Genomic DNA, 22,136 nt, shown 5'->3' on the forward strand with positions numbered 1-22,136 from the left:
CTATGGGCAAGCAATCTCTAATGATTCTCTATGGGCAAGCAATCTCCATTATTTCCTATGGGCAAGAAATCTCCATTATTTTCTATGGGCAAGCAATGTGCAATGATTCTCTATGGGCAAGCAATCTCCATTATTTCCTATGAGCAAGCAATCTCCAATGAATCTCTATGGGTAAGTATGCTTTCCCTATGGGCAAGTATGCTTTCCCCATGGGCAAGTACTGTCCTTTGTTTTAGTACGTCCCGTAAACACAGCACCAGAGGAGCACCGAGATGCCATGCACTGTATGGAGCGGCACATGGCATCATGCCACCCTGGGGGCAGAGTTGGGCATGCACCGTATGGACACCATGCCCGAACTCTGTCTCCAGGATGGCCTTAATGGTCAGTCTGCATAGGCTGTGAGAAGAGGAAAAAGTAAAAGAAAACCAGAAAATAATAAGCACCAATCCACTGAAGGTGGGAAGTACTCTTATTTATTTCTTTTGTATATATATAAATTTCGTGTGTCTTGGATATTCATATAATTGTTGTTGCATGCCTTCAAGACGTTTTTGTCTTACGGTGACCCTAAGGCAAGACTATCATAGGGTTTTCCTGGCAAGATTTGTTCAGGGCTGTTGGGTTTTTTTTTTGGTCAGTGCCTCCCTCTGAGGCTGAGAGAATGTGACTTGCCTTAGGTGACCCAGTGGGTTTCCATGGCTGAGCATGATTCAAACCCAGGTCTCCAGAGTCATAGTCCAATGCTCCATCCATATATAATTTCAACTTTTAAAATTATGTTCTTGTTGAGGAATTAAATTCAAGCAAACGATCCTTGCTAAATGAGGCTTTTATTATGCAACCATTTGCATACCATTTCTCTGTTCCTTAACAGTGAAATCCCATTAAGAAAGCAAAAACATAAAGCCTTTACACTGTCTTCTGAGTAGCCAAGTCGTACCAATTTCCTCCCATTTGAAAGTACCTTGTTAGACATTTTGCAGATTTAAAACAGGAATGGCAGCAGATCAGTGATAGCAGAAGTAGTTGAGGAAAAACTCTCTCTCTGGGATCCTGTTGAGAACTGATGTAATGTAGTGGTTTACCAATATAAAACCAAGAGATTCTGGGTGAACGGAGCCATCTAGACTGGTCTTCGGGGGTGGGATGTTACTGCACCTGGGTTACTTTCCAGGAGCATCCCAAAATGTGGTGGAAATCAGGGGGAACATGTGCAAAAATAGGTCCCTGAGACCTTCTTATGCTAACCACTTGCATGACTTGCAATGACCACTTGCTGGTCATTGAAGCAGAACTTCTCAGGAGGCTTCCAACCTGTGCTTATCTTACATGGATACAGGGGTTATTGTTCTGTTGTTGTGTGATTTCGAGACATTTCCGACTTTTGGCAACCCTTCCACAGGGTTTTCTGGGACTAAAAGAGTGTGGCTCGCCCAAGGTAACCCAGTAGGTTTCCATGGTCAAGTGAGGCTTCAAACCCTGGTCTCCAGAGTCCCAGTCCAGTGCTCAATCCACAATGCCACAGGGGCTCTTTTATCTTATTACTTTTGTTTTATTTTGTATTTGTGTTATTTTATTGATTCAAATCCTCCTGCCTTGCCCTTTTATTCAAGGAATTACCATAGCAATAGCAGCAATCGATGACTTTCTTGGTGGTCCTGAAGATTTTGCCTGAGGTTTTTTCCATCTAGGGGAGAAAAGTAGCTGGGGGTATGGATTATGCCAGGTGTGATAAGCTATTCTCCTATGCAGCTGCGTGAAAAATACGGCCCCGTCTTCACCGTCTATTTTGGAACACGTCCGATTGTGGTCTTGTGTGGACACCAAGCGGTGAAGGAAGCCCTGGTAGACAAGGCTGAAGAGTTCAGCGGGAGGCGAACCACCCCTACTCTGGAACCAAGCTTCCAAGGATATGGTGAGGCATCATGATGGGCTTTGCAGTCATGGCTCCCACCCTTTCCACTCCTTCTTCTATGTCCTTCAATTTCTGTCCCGTTTTCTGCAGGAGTGGTCTTTGCCAACGGAGAGCGCTGGAGGCAACTACGCCGGTTCTCCCTCACCGTCTTGAGAGATTTCGGAATGGGGAAAAAATCCATCCAAGAGCGGATCCAAGAGGAGGCCCAGTTTCTGCTGGAAGAATTCAGGAAGACTAACGGTGAGCAAAAGATGGAAAGAATATTAGCTAATTTCCACATCCTCAACAAGAAAAGGGTGTCTCTATATATCAAAACACCTCATGGAGTCCTGGTGGCACAGTGGTTAAATGCCAGTATTTGCAGCCATAATGCTGTGAGTTCGATCCCAGGTCTCCAAGGTTGACTCAGCCTTCAATCCTTCCGTAGGTCAGTAAAATAAGTACCCAGCTTGTAAGGGGCAATGGGCTTATACATTGTAAACCGTTTAGAGAGCTCACTATGAGGTGGTATAGAAATGTAAATGCTGCTGCTATTGCTCATCAAAATGATTGTCAAAAGAAAGAATGGAATTGTAAATCAAAAGTATCCCCCCCCCCAATTTTAAATGAGTAGGAAAGCAGGGATGAGGGGGAGTAATCTGCTGTTTGTTATTTTTATATGCATTTAGGTTGGCAACCGTATTGTAAGGCTTGCATGGCTACATCTATTCAGAGGAGGCTTGCCCTTGCCTTCTTATGAGTTTAGCCTACTGCACCTTGTATTCCCCATAGTCTCCCTTCCAAATACTAACCAGGGCTGACCAAGTTCAGACAGGATCTGATACCTTAATGGCAATTTTCTCTCCAAAAGAGCAGACGCTTGTATTACTTAGATAAAAGCTGGATCTACACTTACCAGAATCCTCCACAAAGTACTCTGGCCCCAAATTTCCCCTTACCTCCTCTCCCTTGCTGCAGAGTTTTGCCTCTTGCCGACAGGTGTCTGCCTTTGCCCATGGTCCTGTTCATGACCCGGCATGACTGCTGAGGGCAGAACAAGGTGCCCAGCCATACTATTGATTCTGAGTGCCTTGTTCCCACCTCAAAGCAATTCACGCCTGCAAGAGAGATGCCAGGCAGCTCCCAGGGACCATGAGTGAAGAAGCAGCTGCCATCATCACTGCAAAGAGAGCTGAAAACTCACAGTAGGAAGTGAGTTATTTAAATGTGGGTAAGTGGGAGGAAGCCCTGAATTGGAGTTTGGGCATCATGGTCTGGTTCAGAGTTTTAGCGCTGCATCACATAAACAGGACACAATGAGCCTGGGAGGAACTAGGGGTAAAAAACCCATGTAGACAAGGCCATAGTCAGATGAGGAAGCATGCTAGATTTTGTCGCATTTTGCAAGATATCTTCTAGACCACCATTCCCTATCCTGATCACAGCCTTCCTGGTGCGCCAAATTAAATTTCCCACCCTCCTAAAACATCGGTCACTCACTCGCTTGGCTAAGACTTTTCTAGCAGGGGTACTCTGTCAGTGGAGTGACTGTTCATCCTTTCTCTCTGTCCTTGTGCTTTAGAGAAGCCCTTTAGTCCCATCTATATCATCAGCCGGGCTGTCTCCAACGTTATTTGCTCCATCGTTTTTGGTAATCGTTTTGACTACGAGGACAAGGATTTCCAGGCCCTCATGGAGATGATAAACAACAGCTTCCGGGAAATGAGCACCGCCTGGGCCCAGGTACTTCAAGTCCTCCTCCTTCTGCTGACTGGAAAAAAGGAGGTGGATCAGCTGCCAACTGCTAGTAGGAACTACTGTTTGACAAATGGCTTTCCACTAGCAGAAATATCAAGCCTTACAAGGTTTGGGAAGCACTGAATATGCAACCTGCCCTTTCCACCTAAGTAGGTACCCTTCTTCTCTCTTGACCTCTCCAGAGTCCTGGAGTTCTTTTTCTCCCATGTAGTTAATGGTTCACTTTATGCCTTTTCCAATCCAGGTGTTCTTTAACTTCCACAATACACTTTCCCTTGCCACTCAACCATATAGCACAGGTTTTAAAAAGCGAGTCTGCCAGTGCAATATATTCAGTTGCTTTTGGTTGATTCCTCTGGCACATAGGAATGGCTAGACCAACTCCAGGGGCAAAGTAGGAGCACATGGCTGATGCCAGGGAGGAGGAATATGGCAGGTCGCCTGCTAGTGTGCTTTCTCTCCTTGTGCAGTTGTACGACATTTATGAGAGCATCCTGAGGTACTTCCCAGGGCCCAAGGACAAGGTCTACAAATACCTGGATGGGATTAGAGTCTTCATTGCTAAGAGAGTGGAGAAGAACCAAGAGACCCTTGACCCCAGCTTCCCACGGGACTTCATAGATTGCTTCCTCATCCAGATGGAAAAGGTATTGGTGGGGCATGGAGAATGATAAGGATCTGTCAACCCCACACAGCCTTGTGTCATTCAGATTACACCTCTTAGCCATCTCTTGACCGATGGCAATGCTTTCTCAGGCTTATGGAAACTGAGGTCCAAACCATCTGCAGGCATGCAACTGCCAACCCAATTCTTGACCCACTCAAGGATTAACCAGTGGGGTGAGATTAACAAAAGCGGGAGATCATGGCACCATCGCAGATGTGTGAAGCTCTGTCCTTTAAACTGCTGGATGACACAATGTGCTGCAGAGTCGGTTTGGTTTGACAGATGGCAATAGGCTAGGAAAACAAAAGGCAAGGTACTTTGCAAGTACCTTGCGATCCAGAATGCCATTATTCAGGCATTTGTCAACCCAGCCAGATGATTTGAGATACATATGCAAAATTCCTTTTTGCTGCCCAATTCTAAGGTTCACCACCTGACAGGTTTAAACTAAGCCAGCTAAAGGTGGTATTCTCCTTAGTTTACATATCAACTGTAATCTGTAATTCAACCAGTTGATGATAATCGTGGAACTTATCCAGTCTCAGCTCACCTTCAGGAGCGAACACATTTTCCAAGTCTTGCTGATGATGTCTCTTTCTGGAATGATCTCATGCTGTTTTGTTCTTTTCTTCTCCCAGGAGAAAGATAACCCATCCAGTGAATTTAACATGAGAAACCTGGAGCTCACTGCTCTTACTCTTTTCTTTGGTGGTACAGAAACAATCAGCTCTACCCTGAGATATGGGTTCCTGTTTCTGATTAAATATCCCGAAATCCAAGGTATGAAAGGGTGAGGGATAGGGGGAAATAGCTAAGAAAACCTTCTAACTGTGGGAGGCACCTTCCCCCAGGATACAGACAAAGGCCCTTCAATTGGTATTCAAAGATTTACTGCTTCTGAACATGGAGTTTCCACTTGATTATACTGAAGTTTGAAACTCAGAGGCTGTGCAGACTGCTCCTAAGGGGTGGCCTGCAGCCACCTCCAGCTGCGCTGGATTAGGGCCGCAGTAACCGCATGCCACAGCCCCAATCTGGCTTTTCCAGGACGTGATAGCCATGGCACCGTGGCTTTATGGCACTCCTTTGGCACTGTGTCATGTGGACGCAGTGGCATAGGAGCGCTGTGACATCACGCATCACGTGGAGTGGTGCGTGGCATCACACTGCCCTGGGGTTGGAGTCAGGGCATGTGTCGTTAATGGCTGGTGTGTGCAACCCCTCAGTTCCTTTTGAAAATTAGAAATCAAAGGAACTAATCCAGTGACTATATTTGACAGCAAAAGTGCATGAGGAAATTGACCGAGTGATTGGACGGAACCGCGTCCCAAACATTGAAGACCGGACCCAGATGCCATATACAGATGCCGTCATCCATGAAGTGCAGAGATACAGTGATTTGCTTCCCATGGATCTGCCCCACATGGTTACTCGTGACACTGAATTCAGAGGATACATGATTCCCAAGGTATGCACATTGGGGGTAGCAGGGAAAAAACAGCAATGTTTTGCTATGAAATGTTGGATTTATTTTCATGGAATCTTTCATTTTTCTCAATCTACCCACAGGTATAATTCACCAAGGCACCAATTCTTCACACAGGGCTCTGTGGCATTTTTACTGCTTCTACCATGGTGGCTATTTGTGTAGATGACTTTGTAGGTAGTGGGAAAAGGCATTTGACTCCATTGATAGGAATCATTTTGTCAAGGATTTGCTTTTGGTCACAATATTAAGAACAGAATTTCTGAAGGTTTTCTGAGCAAAATCTCACTTCTTGAATCTGGACCCCATGGTTACCCATGGCACTGAATCCATAGGCTAGGTCATCTTTAAGGTACTAAGAAAAGTGACAACAGGAAAGACAGGCGGAGGGCCAGGAATGCAGTGTCTTGAAACAACGAACAATACCTATGAGATAGTCAGCTTTGCCTACTTACTATTCCATTGCTAGTCAAAACTGCTTCGGCTTTGAATGTCAGAAAAAATAGATGATGTGCAGAGCCAAGTACACTGAGGGTGCATTTACAATGTAGAAACAATGTAGTCTGACATTACTTTAAGTACTGTAGCTCCAGCCTATGGAATACTGGAACTTGTAGTTTTACACTGTCTTTAGCTTTCTCTGGCAAAGTGTAGTCATGCCTACCAAATTACAAATCCCAGGATTCTGTGGGACAGAACCATGGCTGTGAAAGTGGTGCCAAACTGCATTATTTCTAAAGTGTAAATGCACCTATAGTATCAACTGGTCCACCATCTTGGCATGGGACGCTTAACCAGAACTCATGGACCACTAATGAATAGATGACCAATGTTGAGACCCTCTGTTCCAAAACCTGGTGGTGCTCTCTGCACATCTTTGAAGGACTCACATCATCCCTCTTTCTTTTCCTTCCTAGGGAACAGAAGTCTACCCTGTACTCAGCAGTGTCCTGCATGACCCCACAATGTTTAAAAGGCCCTATACTTTCTACCCAGAGCATTTCCTGGATGAGAACGGACGCTTCAAGAAGAACGATGCTTTTGTGCCATTCTCCTCAGGTAGGGCTTTTGCAAACATGCTTTCTTTTACAAATGAAAAGGATCTCATTGTTTGTTGGTTTTACATTGCACAGTCACCTTTCAAACGTATATAGACAGGGCCTCCTCCCACAAACTGCCCTAGCTACTCTCCTGGAGAAAACAGCAAATCTAGAAGTCTTCTCACACACACTGTAGCCTTTTGTTTCTAAGTAGAGTAATCCCTACCCATGATTTTGGTATTCTTGGGCCACCTCAGCTCCCATCAAACAAACATTACTGGCTATCAACTCTCCTTTGGCAGATCTTTGAAAGTTGTTGACAGAAGGAAACCAAAGTTGCAGTGTAACCCAACCAAATGAAGAGTTGGGTTAAGAGTTAGTGTTTGGCATTAGTATTAAGGTTAATTTTGTGTATACAAGTCCTAATCTCCAGAGTTATAGATTTGAAAGGGATCCTGGATCACAGATGCTGGGGAAACATCAGAAATAAACTCTTATAGAAGATGACCGAAAAACGCACCAAAAACAATCCTAGATCTCTTTGCTATGAAAGGCACTAAGCGGCCAGGAATACCAGAAAGGCCATTCAAACTCATGGAAAGTTGAATATGGGTAACATCTGCTTGAGATCATAAGCAAGATCCAATGGGATTGCTAGTCATTCTGGTCTATAGACATCCTAGGGTGCTATGAATGTGGCAGGGGGGTTGCACAGTAAATGCTCCATGTTCATCAGAAGACGTATGAGAGAAACCTATTGATGTCTCTCCCTGCTGATGATTCTCCTATTTTGTTTGCAGGGAAAAGAATATGTTTGGGTGAAGCCTTGGCCCGTATGGAGCTTTTTCTCTTCTTCACCACCATTTTGCAGAGTTTCTCGCTGAAGCCGCTTGTGGACCCAGAGAAAATTGACCTAACCCCCATGGAGAGTGGATTTGCCACTATCCCACCATTTTATGAGCTCTCCATCATCCCACGCTGAGAGGTCCTGCTCTCCACAGCCATAACTGTTTTATAGAAGTTGTATTAACCAACTTCACAAGGAGAAAGGACACTTAGAATGATATCTTTCTTTTTTCACCCCCTGATTAGGTTTTTTGGGAGTGGAGTGGTGTTGAATCCTCAGATTGGTAATGTATGGCTCATTGCAGGCTTTGTAATTTGTTGCAGCAACAACTATTTCCTGGACAATTTTTTTAAAATACAATTTTGTATTTCGTATTTAATGGGACTTGAGCATCCACAGATATTGTTATCCATGGTGGGTTCTGGAACCAAATCCCAGCGGATAACAAGCAAAATGGTGTCCCTTACATAAAATGGAAAATCAAGGTTTTTCTATTTGGAATTTATACTTTTAAAAAATATTTTCAAGCCATGGATGGTTGAATCTGTAGATACAGAATCTGTAGAAATGGAGGGCCAATTGTACTTTCTTCTGTTTTTCACTGCTTATTCCAAAGAGGTGTTACTGTTCAGCACCTTGTAACATTGCATTCATAACCAAAAAGACTGGAATCCTCTTAGGGACTTACTTTCGTGTAACTGGACATATGTCTGCAGGGATTAGAACTGGACAGTTCTGTAGCATCTGTATCCAGTAAAGGTCTGCCCCTACATTACTATGTAGGGGAGACAACAAAGTGGCCAATGCACAAGACAGTATGCATTGGTGTGGATGTGCATTTGGACACTATTGCCAGTGCGCCGTTATTCATCTTTGCAATTCACTAACAGGGCTTCTCAGGGTTTCTAGTACATAGCTAAGGGCTTGTCTACATGGGTTATGTACTACGAATTACTCCCAGGTTCACTATGTCCTGTTTACATGACTCAGGGCCCAAACCCTGAATTGGATGCAGGCTGCCTTCATGACATCCACACCCAATTTGGCCTTTCCTCTCCTTAACATCTTACATTTTGCTTCGGGTTTTCGGCAGTTGCTCTGAGGTTAGAACAAGGTGTCCAATGCCAATAACATAGATGGGCACCTTGTACAGCTGCACCAGGCAATGGATGGGGGTCATATGGGAAGGTAGCTGCCAGTCATCGCTGCAGAGAGAGCACAGGCCATAGGGGAATTTGGGGGGAATTCAGGGCCAGAATACTTTGAGCCCAGAGTATTTTGGCCAGTGAAGACAAGCCCAAAGTGCACATAAAGTTACATCACATACACCATGTTAGAGGATTCTGGTCAATATAAATATTGAGTAAATAAATTCAACTTGTAATTATTGTCTGAATAAAATGCATTTTTAATATACCAAACATGATAGTGTTATGCCAAACTGAATAAACTGCTGTGTCTATTTGCAAATGAGTGTCTGTAAACTTGAACATATGTGGGCTGGATGGTGGCATTTCCATGTGGTTTTGGAGGAGGGGAGGTTGAGGCAAAAAGTGGCTGAAAAATCACACCAAATTGACTAGTACATGGCTTTGGGGGCCACAAAAGTGAGGTACAAAACTACAAATCCTGGATTCTGTAGGGTAGAGCCATGGCAGCTGCAAGTGGCATCAAATTGCTTTATTTGTACAGTGTAGATGCCTCCTATGTCTTATCTTTTATTTTCTGAAGCCTCAAAGGTATATAAACCAGGGTTTGGGAATAACATATTAGGATGAATTGGATTATTTGCTATCTTTCAAATAGTAATCATCCCTTAATTTGCTTTCTCTAGTGTAATGGAACAAAGGCTGGATTAATCCCCTTGGCATTAGAGAAAGGAGAGGGAAAGGTGAAGCATGTGTTTAGCTTGTCTTCGATTCATCCCCTATCTCTGTACTTGGAGATATTTTGAAATTATAAAGCAAATAAGCAAATAAAACACTGGATTAGCGTGGAGATATATGTTGTTGCTGACTTATGCTGGGAGTTTGGACTGATTAGTAGTAAGTGACTGAGCAAGAAAGGGAGAATGATGCTTTAAAAATAATTGACAGAACAGAAGAGTGATACTTTTCAAATCATTGTAAAGTGCCAAGTGGTCATGATGACAGAGAGGAGACAAGCAAGGAATACAGAACAGCAGAGAGTTAAGTCCATGTGGCATCCTGACCATTCGGAGGGAGAGCTAGAAGAAAGTGAGGAACTGAAAGAGAAGAAAGAGAACTGTTAGTGACATACAAATGCATAAGTTATACAAAGTGAATTATGTGCCATGGGGCAACAGACTTATTCTGCAGAAGCAGAGTTAGGTATACAGCAATGCTGGGCACTGTGGCTATGTGTTATAACTGTGCAACTGTGCATTGTCGTATATTGTGGGTTGCCCCATAGGCTTGAATGCAGCATGCCCCTATGTGTGTGGTAACAGCACACACACCATTGCAAACAGCGGAGGTCGGCCCTCCGCATATATTCAAGGCTGTGGACCCCAGATCCCACATTAGGAGGGGCGACTGTACTGTTATAGCAGGAAAGAGAATTAAATTTGGCTCGGTTCCCAAGATTAAGCACTCCATGTGTTTAGTTTGTACAGTTATATAAGGCAGTAGGTGGGGCTGAATGCAGCACTCATTAAATAGATAGAGAGAACCAGAGATCAACATTCTGAGTAGTGGACTGCAACGAGTAGCAAACTCAATCATGGAGTTAGTTAGTGCAGTCACCTTCTTCCTTTCCATCTACCTCTCTTGCCTTGCCATCATAATAACTAAGCGGAAACTGTCGCAGAAGGGAAGGCTTCCTCCGGGTCCCACTCCGCTTCCTATAATTGGGAATTTCCTACAGATCAAGTCATCGGAAATGTTAAAATCTCTTCTCAAGGTGAGTGATTGTCCCTTGAAAAAACAGCATTTGCATGCCAGGGATGATAGCGCATCTAAGGAGACGATTAGGATTTACCAAGGGCTCTGACTATCTCCTTACTCCTTTTGCATTTCTCTGCTTGAAGAGTGGAATCTTCCTTTCCATTGCAGTCCCTCGCAAATAATCGTGAATCTATACCTTCCTCTGTTTTTTGTGATACTGTATTCCCCCAGATCTCCTTCCAACCAAAACATCTTCATCTATCCCCTCTTCATTTTTCTATTTGCTTCTGAAGGATGCGGATTACATCCATCTTCAAGGATGCATAATATTCCTTGGCTGGGTAAATTTCAAGTTAACTTTAATTTTCCTTCCTTCCCTATTTGTATTCACCCTCTCATTGCTTCTCAGCCTTTTGGCCAAGATCAAGTGTGTGTGTGTGTGTGTTTGTGTAGTACCCTCTCCACCTGCTTTAAAGATTGTTTGGGGCTTTGGTACCCATCCCTTTGGAAATTCTTCATGAATATGGTACAGTCTCCCAGCAATACCAATCCTTGCTTTCTGATCACACAACATTTAGATCACACGACACTCCACTTCTCAAAAACTGTTAATGAGCACCAAAAAAAGCCCTCTGAAAGCAAAGTCTGGTGATATTTGAAATGGCCTCCAAACATTGAAATCACCAACATTTTCTGAAATGGGAGGCAATCCATGAAAGGTTATGCCAACTTAAGTGGGTTAGTCTTTCAGCAATGACAAGAACTTTTCTGGATGTTTCAAGCGTTTATTACACCAGGTTTATCCATTTCTCCAGTTGGAGAATATTATTCTAGATTGATTCTCCTCCATTGACAAAGAACTTTGTCCTAGGCAGAAATAGCACAAATGCTTGCACAATGTTTCCCTTTTGTACCCCCACTTTGTGTTTCTCTTGAGGTGGAATATCTGGGTGAAAATATGATTATTTTTCCCCCTGGGTTTTATCTGATGTTTGATTTATGTGATACTTTTATTAAAATCTTTCCACTCTTCCTTTTGGTTTGAATGGTGTGATCCTAAAGGCAGCTATGGGCTGGTTTTTTGGGGTCCTGAAGACAATACTTTGCTTTCTTTCTCTCTCAGTGGCAAAAAGTGGCTGGGCTGGATTTAAATGCAGACAGTAGTTTGAATCAGAGTTAAATGCCCCTCTCAACAAGCCATTGTCTGCTCAAATCTGCATCCCATTCTTTGAATGAAACAGGGATACCTCACTAAGGAGTTCAGATTGGTTATACTTTATATATGTCGTTTTTAGAATGTGTTTAAATGAACGTGGGTTAGTGAGATAAGATGTATGAAATGTGATTATACAGTTTGTGCAGACTTCATATCCGTGGCTCTTCCTTACTTGCAAGGAGAAAATGGGGGACTTAAAATTGGGCATGCTCCCCCATTGAAGGCTATGGGGCTTGAATATGTGCAAGTTTCTGTTTTCGTGGGGGGAGGGGGGGTCTGGAACAGATCCCCCGTGAAAATGGAGGGCTGACTGTACTTTGTTTTTGTCAGGTTTTAAAAGAAGTTTATTGCATGTCTTAATAATCTGATGTACCCCTGCCGTGTTGTAGTCGCTTCCAGGATAAAGTTGGATATTATCACATGCAAAATGCCACCGATGCTGCCACCCGGCAGAATCCTGGCTGACTTCTGCCTAGACACTGCTCTCAGCCAGCCTTTTTTCAAAACCGAGAACTCCTGGATTTGCAAATCGACAGGTTGAGTGAGGCTTCCAGCCAGACATTAGCCAGGGTTCAGCTGGGTGGCGGCATTGGCGGCATTTTGCATGTGATAATACCCAACTTTACCCTGAAAGAGACTTCAATGCTGCAGGGGTAAGTCGGGGGTTTTAAGCTATGCGATAAACTCCTAAGAGTCAGTCTACTCTGTAATATCTGATTTAGTTATAAACTAGAGAGACTGCCTTCCCTCTGTCCCTTTCTGCTATAAGACTCTAAGCTCTGGTCCCCCTGCATTTGAGCTGCAGGACAGAACCACTGCTAAGGACATCATTATAAAAAGTCTGCCTATATTATAACAAGATTGTGCCCACTTAACGGGTCCTTTTCCTACACAGCTGCGTGAAAAATATGGTCCCGTGTTCACCGTCTATTTTGGATCTCGTCCAATTGTGGTCTTATGTGGACACCAAGCTGTGAAGGAGGCCCTCGTAGACAAGGCAGAAGAATTCAGTGGAAGAGTAACCAACCCTACTCTGGAACGGAGCTTTGATGGATATGGTGAGCCGACCCAATTGACTTTGCAAGGATGGCTTGCACCTTTTTCTCTCCTTCTTGTATGCCCTTCCATTTCTTTCTTGTTTCCTACAGGGCTGGTCTTTGCCAATGGAGAGCGTTGGAGGCAAATGCGCCGATTCTCGCTCACCGTCTTGAGGGACTTTGGAATGGGGAAAAAGTCCATTCAAGAGCGGATCCAGGAAGAGGCCCAGTTCCTACTGGAGGAGTTTCGGAAGACAAAGGGTGAGTTGAGATGTAAAGATTATTAATACATTTTCTCATTCTCAACAAGGAAAGGATGCCAAAACAACCTCATCAAAAATAATTGTCAGACACATCAACATCTTCCATCTTGGCATGAAATCAACGTACTCATATATACTCATACATAAGTAAAAAAAATTATGCTGAAATGTTGGTCAATCCTGGGTAGACTTAAATACGGGTCAATATTGTACAGTATTGTGGCTCAGAAAATTACAGCTGCAGAAGCGTTTGTATTTTAAAAGGCAGAAACCAACAGTGGTTTCTATATCACTGTTAGCATTAGAAATTGATATTCCTTACCTTCAGGACGGTCAAAATATTATCTAAGCCATCTGTCTCCTTCCTGATCCCAACTTTCCAGATGTGTTCGACTAAAAATCCAACACTCCCAAAACATCTGGAAGACACCAGGTTGCCAGGAGTACCTGCAGTGAAGTGACTCCCCTCCTTTCTCTCTGTCCTTGTACTTTAGAGAAGCCATTTGATCCCACCTACTTTCTCAGCCAGGCCGTATCCAACATCATTTGCTCCATCGTTTTTGGGGACCGTTTTGACTATGAGGACAAGGAATTCCAGTCGCTCATGGAGATGATGAACAACAGCTTCCGAGAAACAAGCACGGCCCGGGCCCAGGTACTCCAAATCCTCTTCCCTCTGCTGAATGGAAAAAGGTGGTGCATTACCTGCCACCTACCAACTGAGGAAAAGGTTTCCACCCCAGAAATGTTGATCTAGCCTTAACACTACATTACCAGACCCATTTGTACTAGACAAGGAATTTTAGGATCTCATGGAGATGATGAACAAAAGCTTCCAAGGAGATCAGCACAGCCTGGTCTCAGGTAACTGATACCTCTCCTTCTACTGATTGGAAAAATGGAGGAGGATCCGTTCTTGGTGCCACCTGCTAGTATGGACTCACCATCTGAGGACAAGGTTTCCACCCCAGAAAATTTTGATCTAGCCTTAACACTACTGTACCAGACCCATATGTTATTCACATGTCTTTAGCTGACTGGATAATACTAATACTAATAATAATAATAATAATAATAATAATAATGATTTATCTGTGGATTCTTTATCTTTTCCTTTACACACACAGCAGAGGATTCCTCAAGAGTCTGCTTTACCAGGCCTTGTGAACATGTATTTTGTTGGTCAGCTACCTAGGAAATACTCACTTTGAAGAGAAGGATATACCTTTAGGAAGTCTATATGGTGCATTTCATATGATGCACTCTATGCAGGGGGCACACAAAGGCTGAGATCCCATATTGGCACTTAACTCAATGGCATGTTCAGTTTCATATTTTCCCATGGGCCAGAAATTGTCAGTCCCTAGGAGGAATTCCTCCTGCTTTCACTTCTTGGGGAGAAGGAGAAGGAAGGTGGTAAAGAATCATGGAGAAACAGCTTGTTTTAGCTTAGTCGTGAAGAGAAGAAATGGAGTGCACCCATCTTTTCACATTGCAAGTAAAAGCTGCGCTTTTGTGCACATAAGGCATAAAGCAGATGCCACCCCAAGAAATTTCTCTGTGTTTGTGTGTGCCCCTAGCCCACCTTAAACAAAATGGGACTACCAGCGTTAGAAATTGTCCTGGACCAAACTAGGAAAGCTCTGCTGATGCCAGGGAGGAATGTGGCTGGTCACCACCAGCTAAGCATGTCTTGTTTTCTCATGCAGATCTATGACATGTATGTCAACATCCTCAAGTATTTCCCAGGGACCCAGACCAAATTCTATGACATCCTGGAAGATATGAAACGCTTACTTGCCAAGAAAATACAGAAGAATAAAGAGACCTTTGACCCCGACTTCCCACGAGACTTTATCGATTGCTTCCTCATCCAGATGGAAAAGGTATTTTGGGGAGTCATGAAAGGGGTTGAGGATCAGGCAACTTCATGCAAGTTGCTGTCCTCCAAATTATAATTCTGATCCTCTTCTTGACCAATGGCCATGTTGTCTTGGAGATGAGGGAGTTGTAGTTGGTAGGGTACTAAGTGAGCTGAAGTTGGTAGGGAATTGGTAGGGCACCAAGCTGTCTACCTTGCTCTGGAGCCATATGAGAGTTAGCCAGTGCTTTGATACTTACAAAGGTGGAAGATCATGCCACCACATTTCCTTGAACTCTGCCATTTCTACTTCAGGGAATAGCAATGTCCTGTGATATGCCTTTGACAGCTTGTCTTAGGCCAGGAAATCCTAATGCATTATCATGATGTCCTTTGCAAAGCAAGAAGAGCCAATGAACAATAGACAACAGTTTTCATTAAAACTGGTTTTTCACAGTATATCTGGAACCACTGCATTTCTTGGCTTCTTACTGAAAAAGGTTAAATGACAAGTCAAGGGAAATGTTTCCAACCTGATTTGGCAACTGAACATAAATGTTGATAGTCTTGGCAAATACTCTGTGAACAAGAGTGTCACTTTAGCCAGACTGAGGCAAATACCCACAATTTCATTTAGAGACTGGATGCCCAATGAAGGCATCAGTTTTTGGAACCTCTGGAGAACTCCGGGAAGATACCAAAGGATGCCTTCAGTATGCATCCCACTATAAGCACATTGGCCTCCACCGCCCTATATGTCAGCTGCTTGCTAATAAATTACCAGTTAGCAAATTTAAATCTCATGCCCACATGAGAAAGATGGCTCTTGAGATGGTTGGGGGTAATTGCACAAGAAATGTAGTGACTTTCTTCCTCTACAACAACCAAAAAAGTCTATGCCGGTGTTACACTGATGTATGCAACTGACGGAATATCAGGTGATATTTCTTTTAGGTTGGATTTCACTGAATGAAGTGCAACTAGATTCTGGTTTCCATATTAAAAAAGATTCATCTTAAACATTAGGTAGAACATCTTGACAGAACGAGCTGTTTGATAGCAGAATGGACTGCCTGGAAGGGCAGTGGAGTCTATCAGTTCACCCTCAAGATAGACCATACTGTCCTTTTTTTGCTGCCAATGGTCCTTTCTGGAGTGTTCTTACAATGTTTTCCCTGTTTTCAGGAGAAAGACAAGCCATCCAGTGAATTTAACGACACGAACTTATTGATCACAACCCTTAACCTCTTCTTTGCTGGAACAGAGACAGTCAGCTCTACCTTGAGATACGGATTCCTATTTCTGATGAAATATCCTGAGGTTCAAGGTATGCAAGGATGAGGATGGAAAACATTATTTAAGTATCCCTCTACAATTGGAAGCCACTCCCTAAGAATACATATTCAGGATACCTCTTAAAACTGGTATTGGGAGGGTTGCTGTCTCTGAACCCTGGAAATTCCTTTTGGTTATATTGAATTTAGAAAAGTGCCTCCCTTAAGGAGTTAAATTCTTTAGAATTGATTCAGTGAATTCATTCGACAGCAAAAGTGCATGAAGAAATTGACCGAGTGATTGGACGGAACCGTGTCCCAAACATCGAGGACCGGACCCAGATGCCATATACGGATGCTGTCATCCATGAAATACAGAGATTCAGTGATCTGATTCCCATGGATTTGGCCCATATGGTTATTCGTGACACTGAATTCAGAGGATACATGATTCCCAAGGTACGGACACTGGGCATAGCAGATAAAGTCCAGAATATGTTGTTACTGAAGTTTTAGAAAAATTTGATGGAATATTCCATTATTTTTTTTGAGCCATCCATCATTTGCCAAGGCAGAATGTCTTCATATAGCTGATTTGCCTATTGACATGTTTGCTGGTGGATGTTGTGGCTAGTGCTATAAATGGTTATTAGGGAGTAAGAAAAGGCATTTGACACCCTTGAGTCGGATAGTTTTGTCCCAGAATGGCTCTGAGTCATGAGATTCAAAAACAGGTTCTGAAGATGAACATTTCAGAGCTCAGTTTTACCTCCAGAATCTGGACCACACAGTTATCTAGGACACTGAGTTTGCAAGCTATGTCATCCCAAAAGTACAAAGAACTGTGAAAGGTCCAGGGGAAGGTACACTACAGGAATGTCGTGTATTGAAGAATGAACAATATTTATGAGAATTTACATTTTGTCAGTTTGACCATCTGCTCCTGGAGAAAATATCTTTAACTTGGAACATCAGCAGAAGTAAATGAAGTGTAGAGTCAAGTACAGATAGTCTCAACTGATCCAACATCTTTGCACTGAACATTTAAATGGAAATCATGGGCCACTGATGGATGGTAGACCACACTCAGGTCTAAAAACTGCTTTTGCCATTGTTGAAACTTAGAATTTCTTTCTTTTCTTTCCCAGGGAACTGAAATCTATCCTGTGCTCAGCAGTGTCCTTCATGACCCCACAATGTTCAAAAAGCCTTTTACTTTCAGCCCAGAGAACTTTCTGGATGAAAATGGACGCTTCAAGAAGAACGAAGCCTTTGTCCCATTCTCCTCAGGTATAGCTCTTCTATACACTTTTGCAAATGAGGAGGAGGACTGAACTCTATTTGGTTTTGTTCCACATGCCTGGATTTTGATCTTATGAATGTGGGTGTCCTCTATCTCTCACAGCAGACTTTGAGTCTGATGTATCCATTACCTTACCTCAATGAATCAACAGATTTTCTGATATAAAATTCTTTACGCTTTGGAGATTTAACAGACATAGCCAGGATAGGGACAGGATGCCTCTCCTGTTTCTTATCCCATCCATGACAGTGATCATGCGAAAGCTTTTCAAAATGTAGAGCAAATCCTGTCATTATCCTGTCATTGAAGCAGCTTTGCATTAATGCAAAACTCCCATTGATGCAAAAATGCCGGGCAAAGCCACTTCAGTGACGGGACAATGACAGGATCAGTGTGGCATTGTTTGAAATGCTTTCACGTAATTGCTGTCACTCGCACTTTCCAGACAGGATAATGTTCGGATGAGTGTGATATTGTTTGAAAGTCCTTCCGATGATCGTGTTGGAAGGACAGAGAATTGCATCCCGTCCTCCTTGTGATAATCTTCTCTGGCTTTTAGTTTGTATTTTTATATTGTTTCAAAGTAGAGAAATTTTTGCCCATCGCTTTGGCATTCTTGAACCTTCTCAGCTCCCATTGAAACATATCACAACATTTTGCTGGATATAGGGATGTAATTCTTTCCTACTTTCATTTTGGAAGGTATGAAGAAATAATTTTAGGAATTTTTCTTCTTAGTGTGATAAAGTCTTTGAAAACTGCAGTTTTTGTAGAATATTTGCAGTTCGGGACTTGTGGTGTGTTCGTTTTTCAAGACTTGTGTGTTAGTTTTTGAGATGAGATGAAAGAAAGTCTACAGAATCCACAAGAGTTTATGAGTGAGGCAGGTGATTTACAGCAAAGGCCTCACCTATCAGAAGATATACCATAGAAAGCTATTTACTATATATACTCATGTATAAGTCTAAAAAAAATTGACTCAAAAAACCTGTGTTGACATATCCATGGGTCAACGTAAATACTGTATCTTAACTCTTATTTAAAAGAAGGAACTATCCTTCAGTGAAATGCAAGAGTATAATCAGTCCTGGAAGCACCAACTCACCCTACTCTCTCATCCATCCAGCCTTAAATGTGAGCACAAAGAGTTATGTCTGCTGGAATGTAGTAAGTCTTTTGACGTTGTTGTGTTTTGCTTCGTCTTTTAGATCCTTTGCTATATGCCCCTAGGTTTTACTCTCAACTTATCCACGGGGCATAGCAAAATCCATAATTTTGCCCCCAAAACCTGCCCTCGACTGATACATGAGGCCGACCTGTATGTCCTTCTCACTTGACGATTCTCTTGTTTTGCTTCCAGGGAAACGGATCTGTGCGGGTGAAGCATTGGCCCGAATGGAGCTATTCCTCTTCTTCACCACCATCTTGCAGAGTTTTGAGCTGAAGCCCCTCATTCCCCCAGAAGACATTGACACAACTCCTCAGGAAATCGGCTTTGCCACTATCCCACCTTTGTACCAGCTCTCCATCATCGCACGCTAACCCATAGGTCACACTGCCCATGGCCATTGCTCTCTTACAAACACTGGATTCCACAATTCCATCAGCAGAGACCTTTCATTCTGTTTTCTGGCTCACTTGCAGTTTGTTTGCTTTTAAAGTTGGCATCGACAGATTAGGGCTTGTTCAAATGGAGTGTTCTTGACAATCTTAGATGGAGAGGGAAGAAGCTCATGGTTCATTCCAGAGTATTATATATGCTTTTATATCAGCCAAAGGAATGTGGTCCAATCTTCTTTGTTTTTGTATCTGTACTTAAGGAGTGTGTAAGCCTTGAGATTGCCTTGAAAGATAAAATATAACAAGGCATCAAGCGTTTGAATTTTGGGTTCAGCTTTATCATATAATTTTGGCATCAGGCTTGTCATAAAATGTGGTGCCATCTTTTCTATTTTTCTATCTATACCTAATTAAAAAAAAATAATAAAACTTTAATTTATATCCCGCTTTTTGTTACCACGATCAAAGAGGCGTACAATGTTTAAAAAATACAACATATACAATCCCCCTCCCTTAAAAAAGGATTAAACAATTCTATGCATTAAAATTACAAATGATGAAATCTAAAAACAGTCCGATAATAAAATAACGGTGGGCAGAGTCTTTGCTTATATATGTCTTTGGGGGAAGTGTTACATGGCCGGGTTCTATTCCGGGAAGTCGTGCCGGAAGATATCCGTCTTGACAGCTTTCTTGAAGCTCTCTAGGTTGGCAATTTGACGGATCTCGTCCGGCAGGCCATTCCATAAAGTGGGAGTGTGTCAACCTTGAGATTGTCTTGAAAGATAAAATATGACAACAATGGATCAAGCGTTTGATTTTGGCTTCAAGTTTATCATAAGATAGCACACTGCTTAGTCCGAAGTATGACTCTTAATGTCTCAAACCCAGCCAGACATCCAGGCCAGGAACATCAGAAGGCACATGGCCCAATGGCCAATATGATGATCTAGCAATAAGTATCCACAATGTATTCAACCAGAAGGTCACACAAAGATTTTGGGTGCCTCCAAATGTTCTTTTGGGTAAGCTAGGATTCCTTAGGTGCACAAGAGCAGCCTGAGTTTCCCCTTCACTCTTCATTCTTCCCCTCCATTCACCAGGATTGTTCCTAAAGGCAACCTGCTCTTGGAGGAATACAGGAAGAAATGCTCCCACTTTGACTCATTTCTACCATTCTTATAATTGTGGATTACAGTTGTTGTCCCTGTATACACTCACACACTTATAGTACTATGACACAAGTGTGTAGGGAAGCATACCAAACCTTAGAGGTTATTTCTTAAAAGAAGAATTTTTACTTGTAAGAAATAACAGGCAAAATCCTGCATCAGAGACTGTGATGTGTAACCTTATGAAGGCAGTGTTATATTGCTGCCATGATACACAACCATACTAATGAACTGTGACAATGGAGAATGGGCCATCACACAAGATGTCCCAATGTGCAATGTGTATTAATACACTACATTTCCCAATGTGAAATGTGTCCTGAAGCACATGTCCCAATGGATAATGTATACAGCACGTTGCGTATCAGGACACGCTGTGCATTGGGAAATGTGGTTCATTGGGATTTTTATATGGTGGCCATGCTGTTAGTTCCATTTGGACAATGGGACAAAAGATGTAGCTGTGTCACCGATCTCCTCCTGAGAATACAAGCATTGCACAACATCACAATTCACTTCTATGTGACCGTAAGCCAATTTACAATGACTTTTCTAGGACCAAGGTGCACAGGAAAGGATGTTGTTTCTGGATGCTTCCCAGCTGTTTCTGATTTTGGTGACCCTAAAGCAAGCCCATCATGTTGTTGTTTTTCTCAGCAAGATTGGGACAGGAGAGTTACTCTGTTCATTGAGATGCACTGATGTATTCATGCACATGTGTCCATGCACACATCGCCACCACTGAATAATATAGGATGGAAAAGTCCACATTTTTTGCCATTCACAGGGAGGCCAGAACCAATCATCTAGGGATGGGAAGGATCCACTGTGCAATGTAACTGGCCTGCATTAGTCTGTATGCAAATAATTATCTAACCTCTTTATAGATTTTTATTTGCTATAAAGCAGTTAAAATGGTATATCTATACTTGAGCAGGGGTGAGCATAGTGCTGCAGATGGGCTGCATGTACCTCCTGGAACCCTTTTCTGTGGCCCTGAAGCCCCATCCTGTATTGCAAAATCTTTCTAATACTCCATTTTAAAAAACCACATCCAGGCAATGTTTGTCCCAAAACCATACAGAAAGCCCCCTATGTGTAAAAACATTTTTTAAAATCCAGTGTCACCCCACAATCTCCCTTGAATCCCATACTATCTGCAAATATCACAATTTTCCTCTGCAGTTGTTCTCAAGATGGTGATAGGACATGACATAATGTAACTCCTGCCACCATTTTGGGAGTGACTACAGAAGAAAATGGAAGTATTTAGGCTTGCTGTGGAGGCGTATGGCCTCCATAGCAGCTCTCGAGGGGCTGTGGCACCTCCAGGGAGAGACACAAATAGTCCTCTGGCCCTCTGTTGTTTGCTATGTGCATTTACTAGTCTTGGCACTTCACAATGACTTCTGTGTATGGTTATCCTTTATATTGTTCAGTTCGGCACAGTACGGTCAGCTCTTCATAACCACGGATTCTTTATCCATGGATTCAATAAGCCAAGGCTTGAAAATATTTTTAAAATAGATAAAATCCAAAACGCAAACCTTCATTTTGCCATTTTATATAACGGACACCATTGCACTATGCTACTGTACTTAATGGGACTTGAGGATCCATGGATTTTAGCATCCATGGGGGGTCCTGGAACCAAATCCCAAAGGCTACCAAGACCCCAATCTATATCTGTTAACATAGTAAAATGTCTGTGTCCTTCCTTTGAGGAACTCAATCACATGTATCAACTCTTAGGCAACAGTTTTAATGCAATTTCTCTTTGTGCCTGTTACGGTGGGAATCAGTAATTAGTAAACTTACAGTGATGGAGACAACAGCCAGAAGTTCAGTA

General features: G+C 42.7%; 2 protein-coding genes across 2 annotated transcripts in view; both read left to right on the forward strand.

Moving 5' to 3' along the window:
• The window catches only part of LOC121917621 (cytochrome P450 2G1-like), a 19,100-nt gene extending 10,941 nt beyond the window's left edge, over positions 1 to 8,159 (forward strand). The window contains exons 2-9 of the mRNA XM_042443722.1: positions 1,756 to 1,918; positions 2,009 to 2,158; positions 3,480 to 3,640; positions 4,126 to 4,302; positions 4,961 to 5,102; positions 5,603 to 5,790; positions 6,726 to 6,867; positions 7,649 to 8,159. Of these exons, the coding sequence (XP_042299656.1) occupies positions 1,756 to 1,918; positions 2,009 to 2,158; positions 3,480 to 3,640; positions 4,126 to 4,302; positions 4,961 to 5,102; positions 5,603 to 5,790; positions 6,726 to 6,867; positions 7,649 to 7,830 (1,305 nt within the window). The 3' untranslated portion in view covers positions 7,831 to 8,159. The remainder of the gene's footprint in view (positions 1 to 1,755; positions 1,919 to 2,008; positions 2,159 to 3,479; positions 3,641 to 4,125; positions 4,303 to 4,960; positions 5,103 to 5,602; positions 5,791 to 6,725; positions 6,868 to 7,648) is intronic.
• A 2,231-nt stretch (positions 8,160 to 10,390) lies between these two features.
• LOC121917620 (cytochrome P450 2G1-like) lies at positions 10,391 to 19,536 on the forward strand. Its single transcript, XM_042443721.1, has 9 exons — positions 10,391 to 10,617; positions 12,713 to 12,875; positions 12,966 to 13,115; positions 13,612 to 13,772; positions 14,827 to 15,003; positions 16,164 to 16,305; positions 16,524 to 16,711; positions 17,401 to 17,542; positions 18,916 to 19,536. Exons 1-9 carry the CDS (start codon positions 10,438 to 10,440, stop codon positions 19,095 to 19,097), a joined length of 1,485 nt encoding a protein of 494 aa, XP_042299655.1. The 5' UTR covers positions 10,391 to 10,437; the 3' UTR covers positions 19,098 to 19,536.
• The last annotated feature ends 2,600 nt before the right edge of the window (positions 19,537 to 22,136 follow it).

Source organism: Sceloporus undulatus, unplaced genomic scaffold (assembly GCF_019175285.1).
Source record: "Sceloporus undulatus isolate JIND9_A2432 ecotype Alabama unplaced genomic scaffold, SceUnd_v1.1 scaffold_24, whole genome shotgun sequence".
In the NCBI taxonomy this organism is placed as follows: Eukaryota; Metazoa; Chordata; class Lepidosauria; order Squamata; family Phrynosomatidae; genus Sceloporus; species Sceloporus undulatus.

Bases quoted from the DNA above. Each gene is read 5' to 3' on its own strand.
- LOC121917620 (XM_042443721.1), top strand. From the start codon at position 10,438: ATGGAGTTAGTTAGTGCAGTCACCTTCTTCCTTTCCATCTACCTCTCT. The intron at 10,618-12,712 runs GTGAGTGATTGT...TTTCCTACACAG, and splicing joins TGTTAAAATCTCTTCTCAAG to CTGCGTGAAAAATATGGTCC. The intron at 15,004-16,163 runs GTATTTTGGGGA...CCCTGTTTTCAG, and splicing joins TCCTCATCCAGATGGAAAAG to GAGAAAGACAAGCCATCCAG.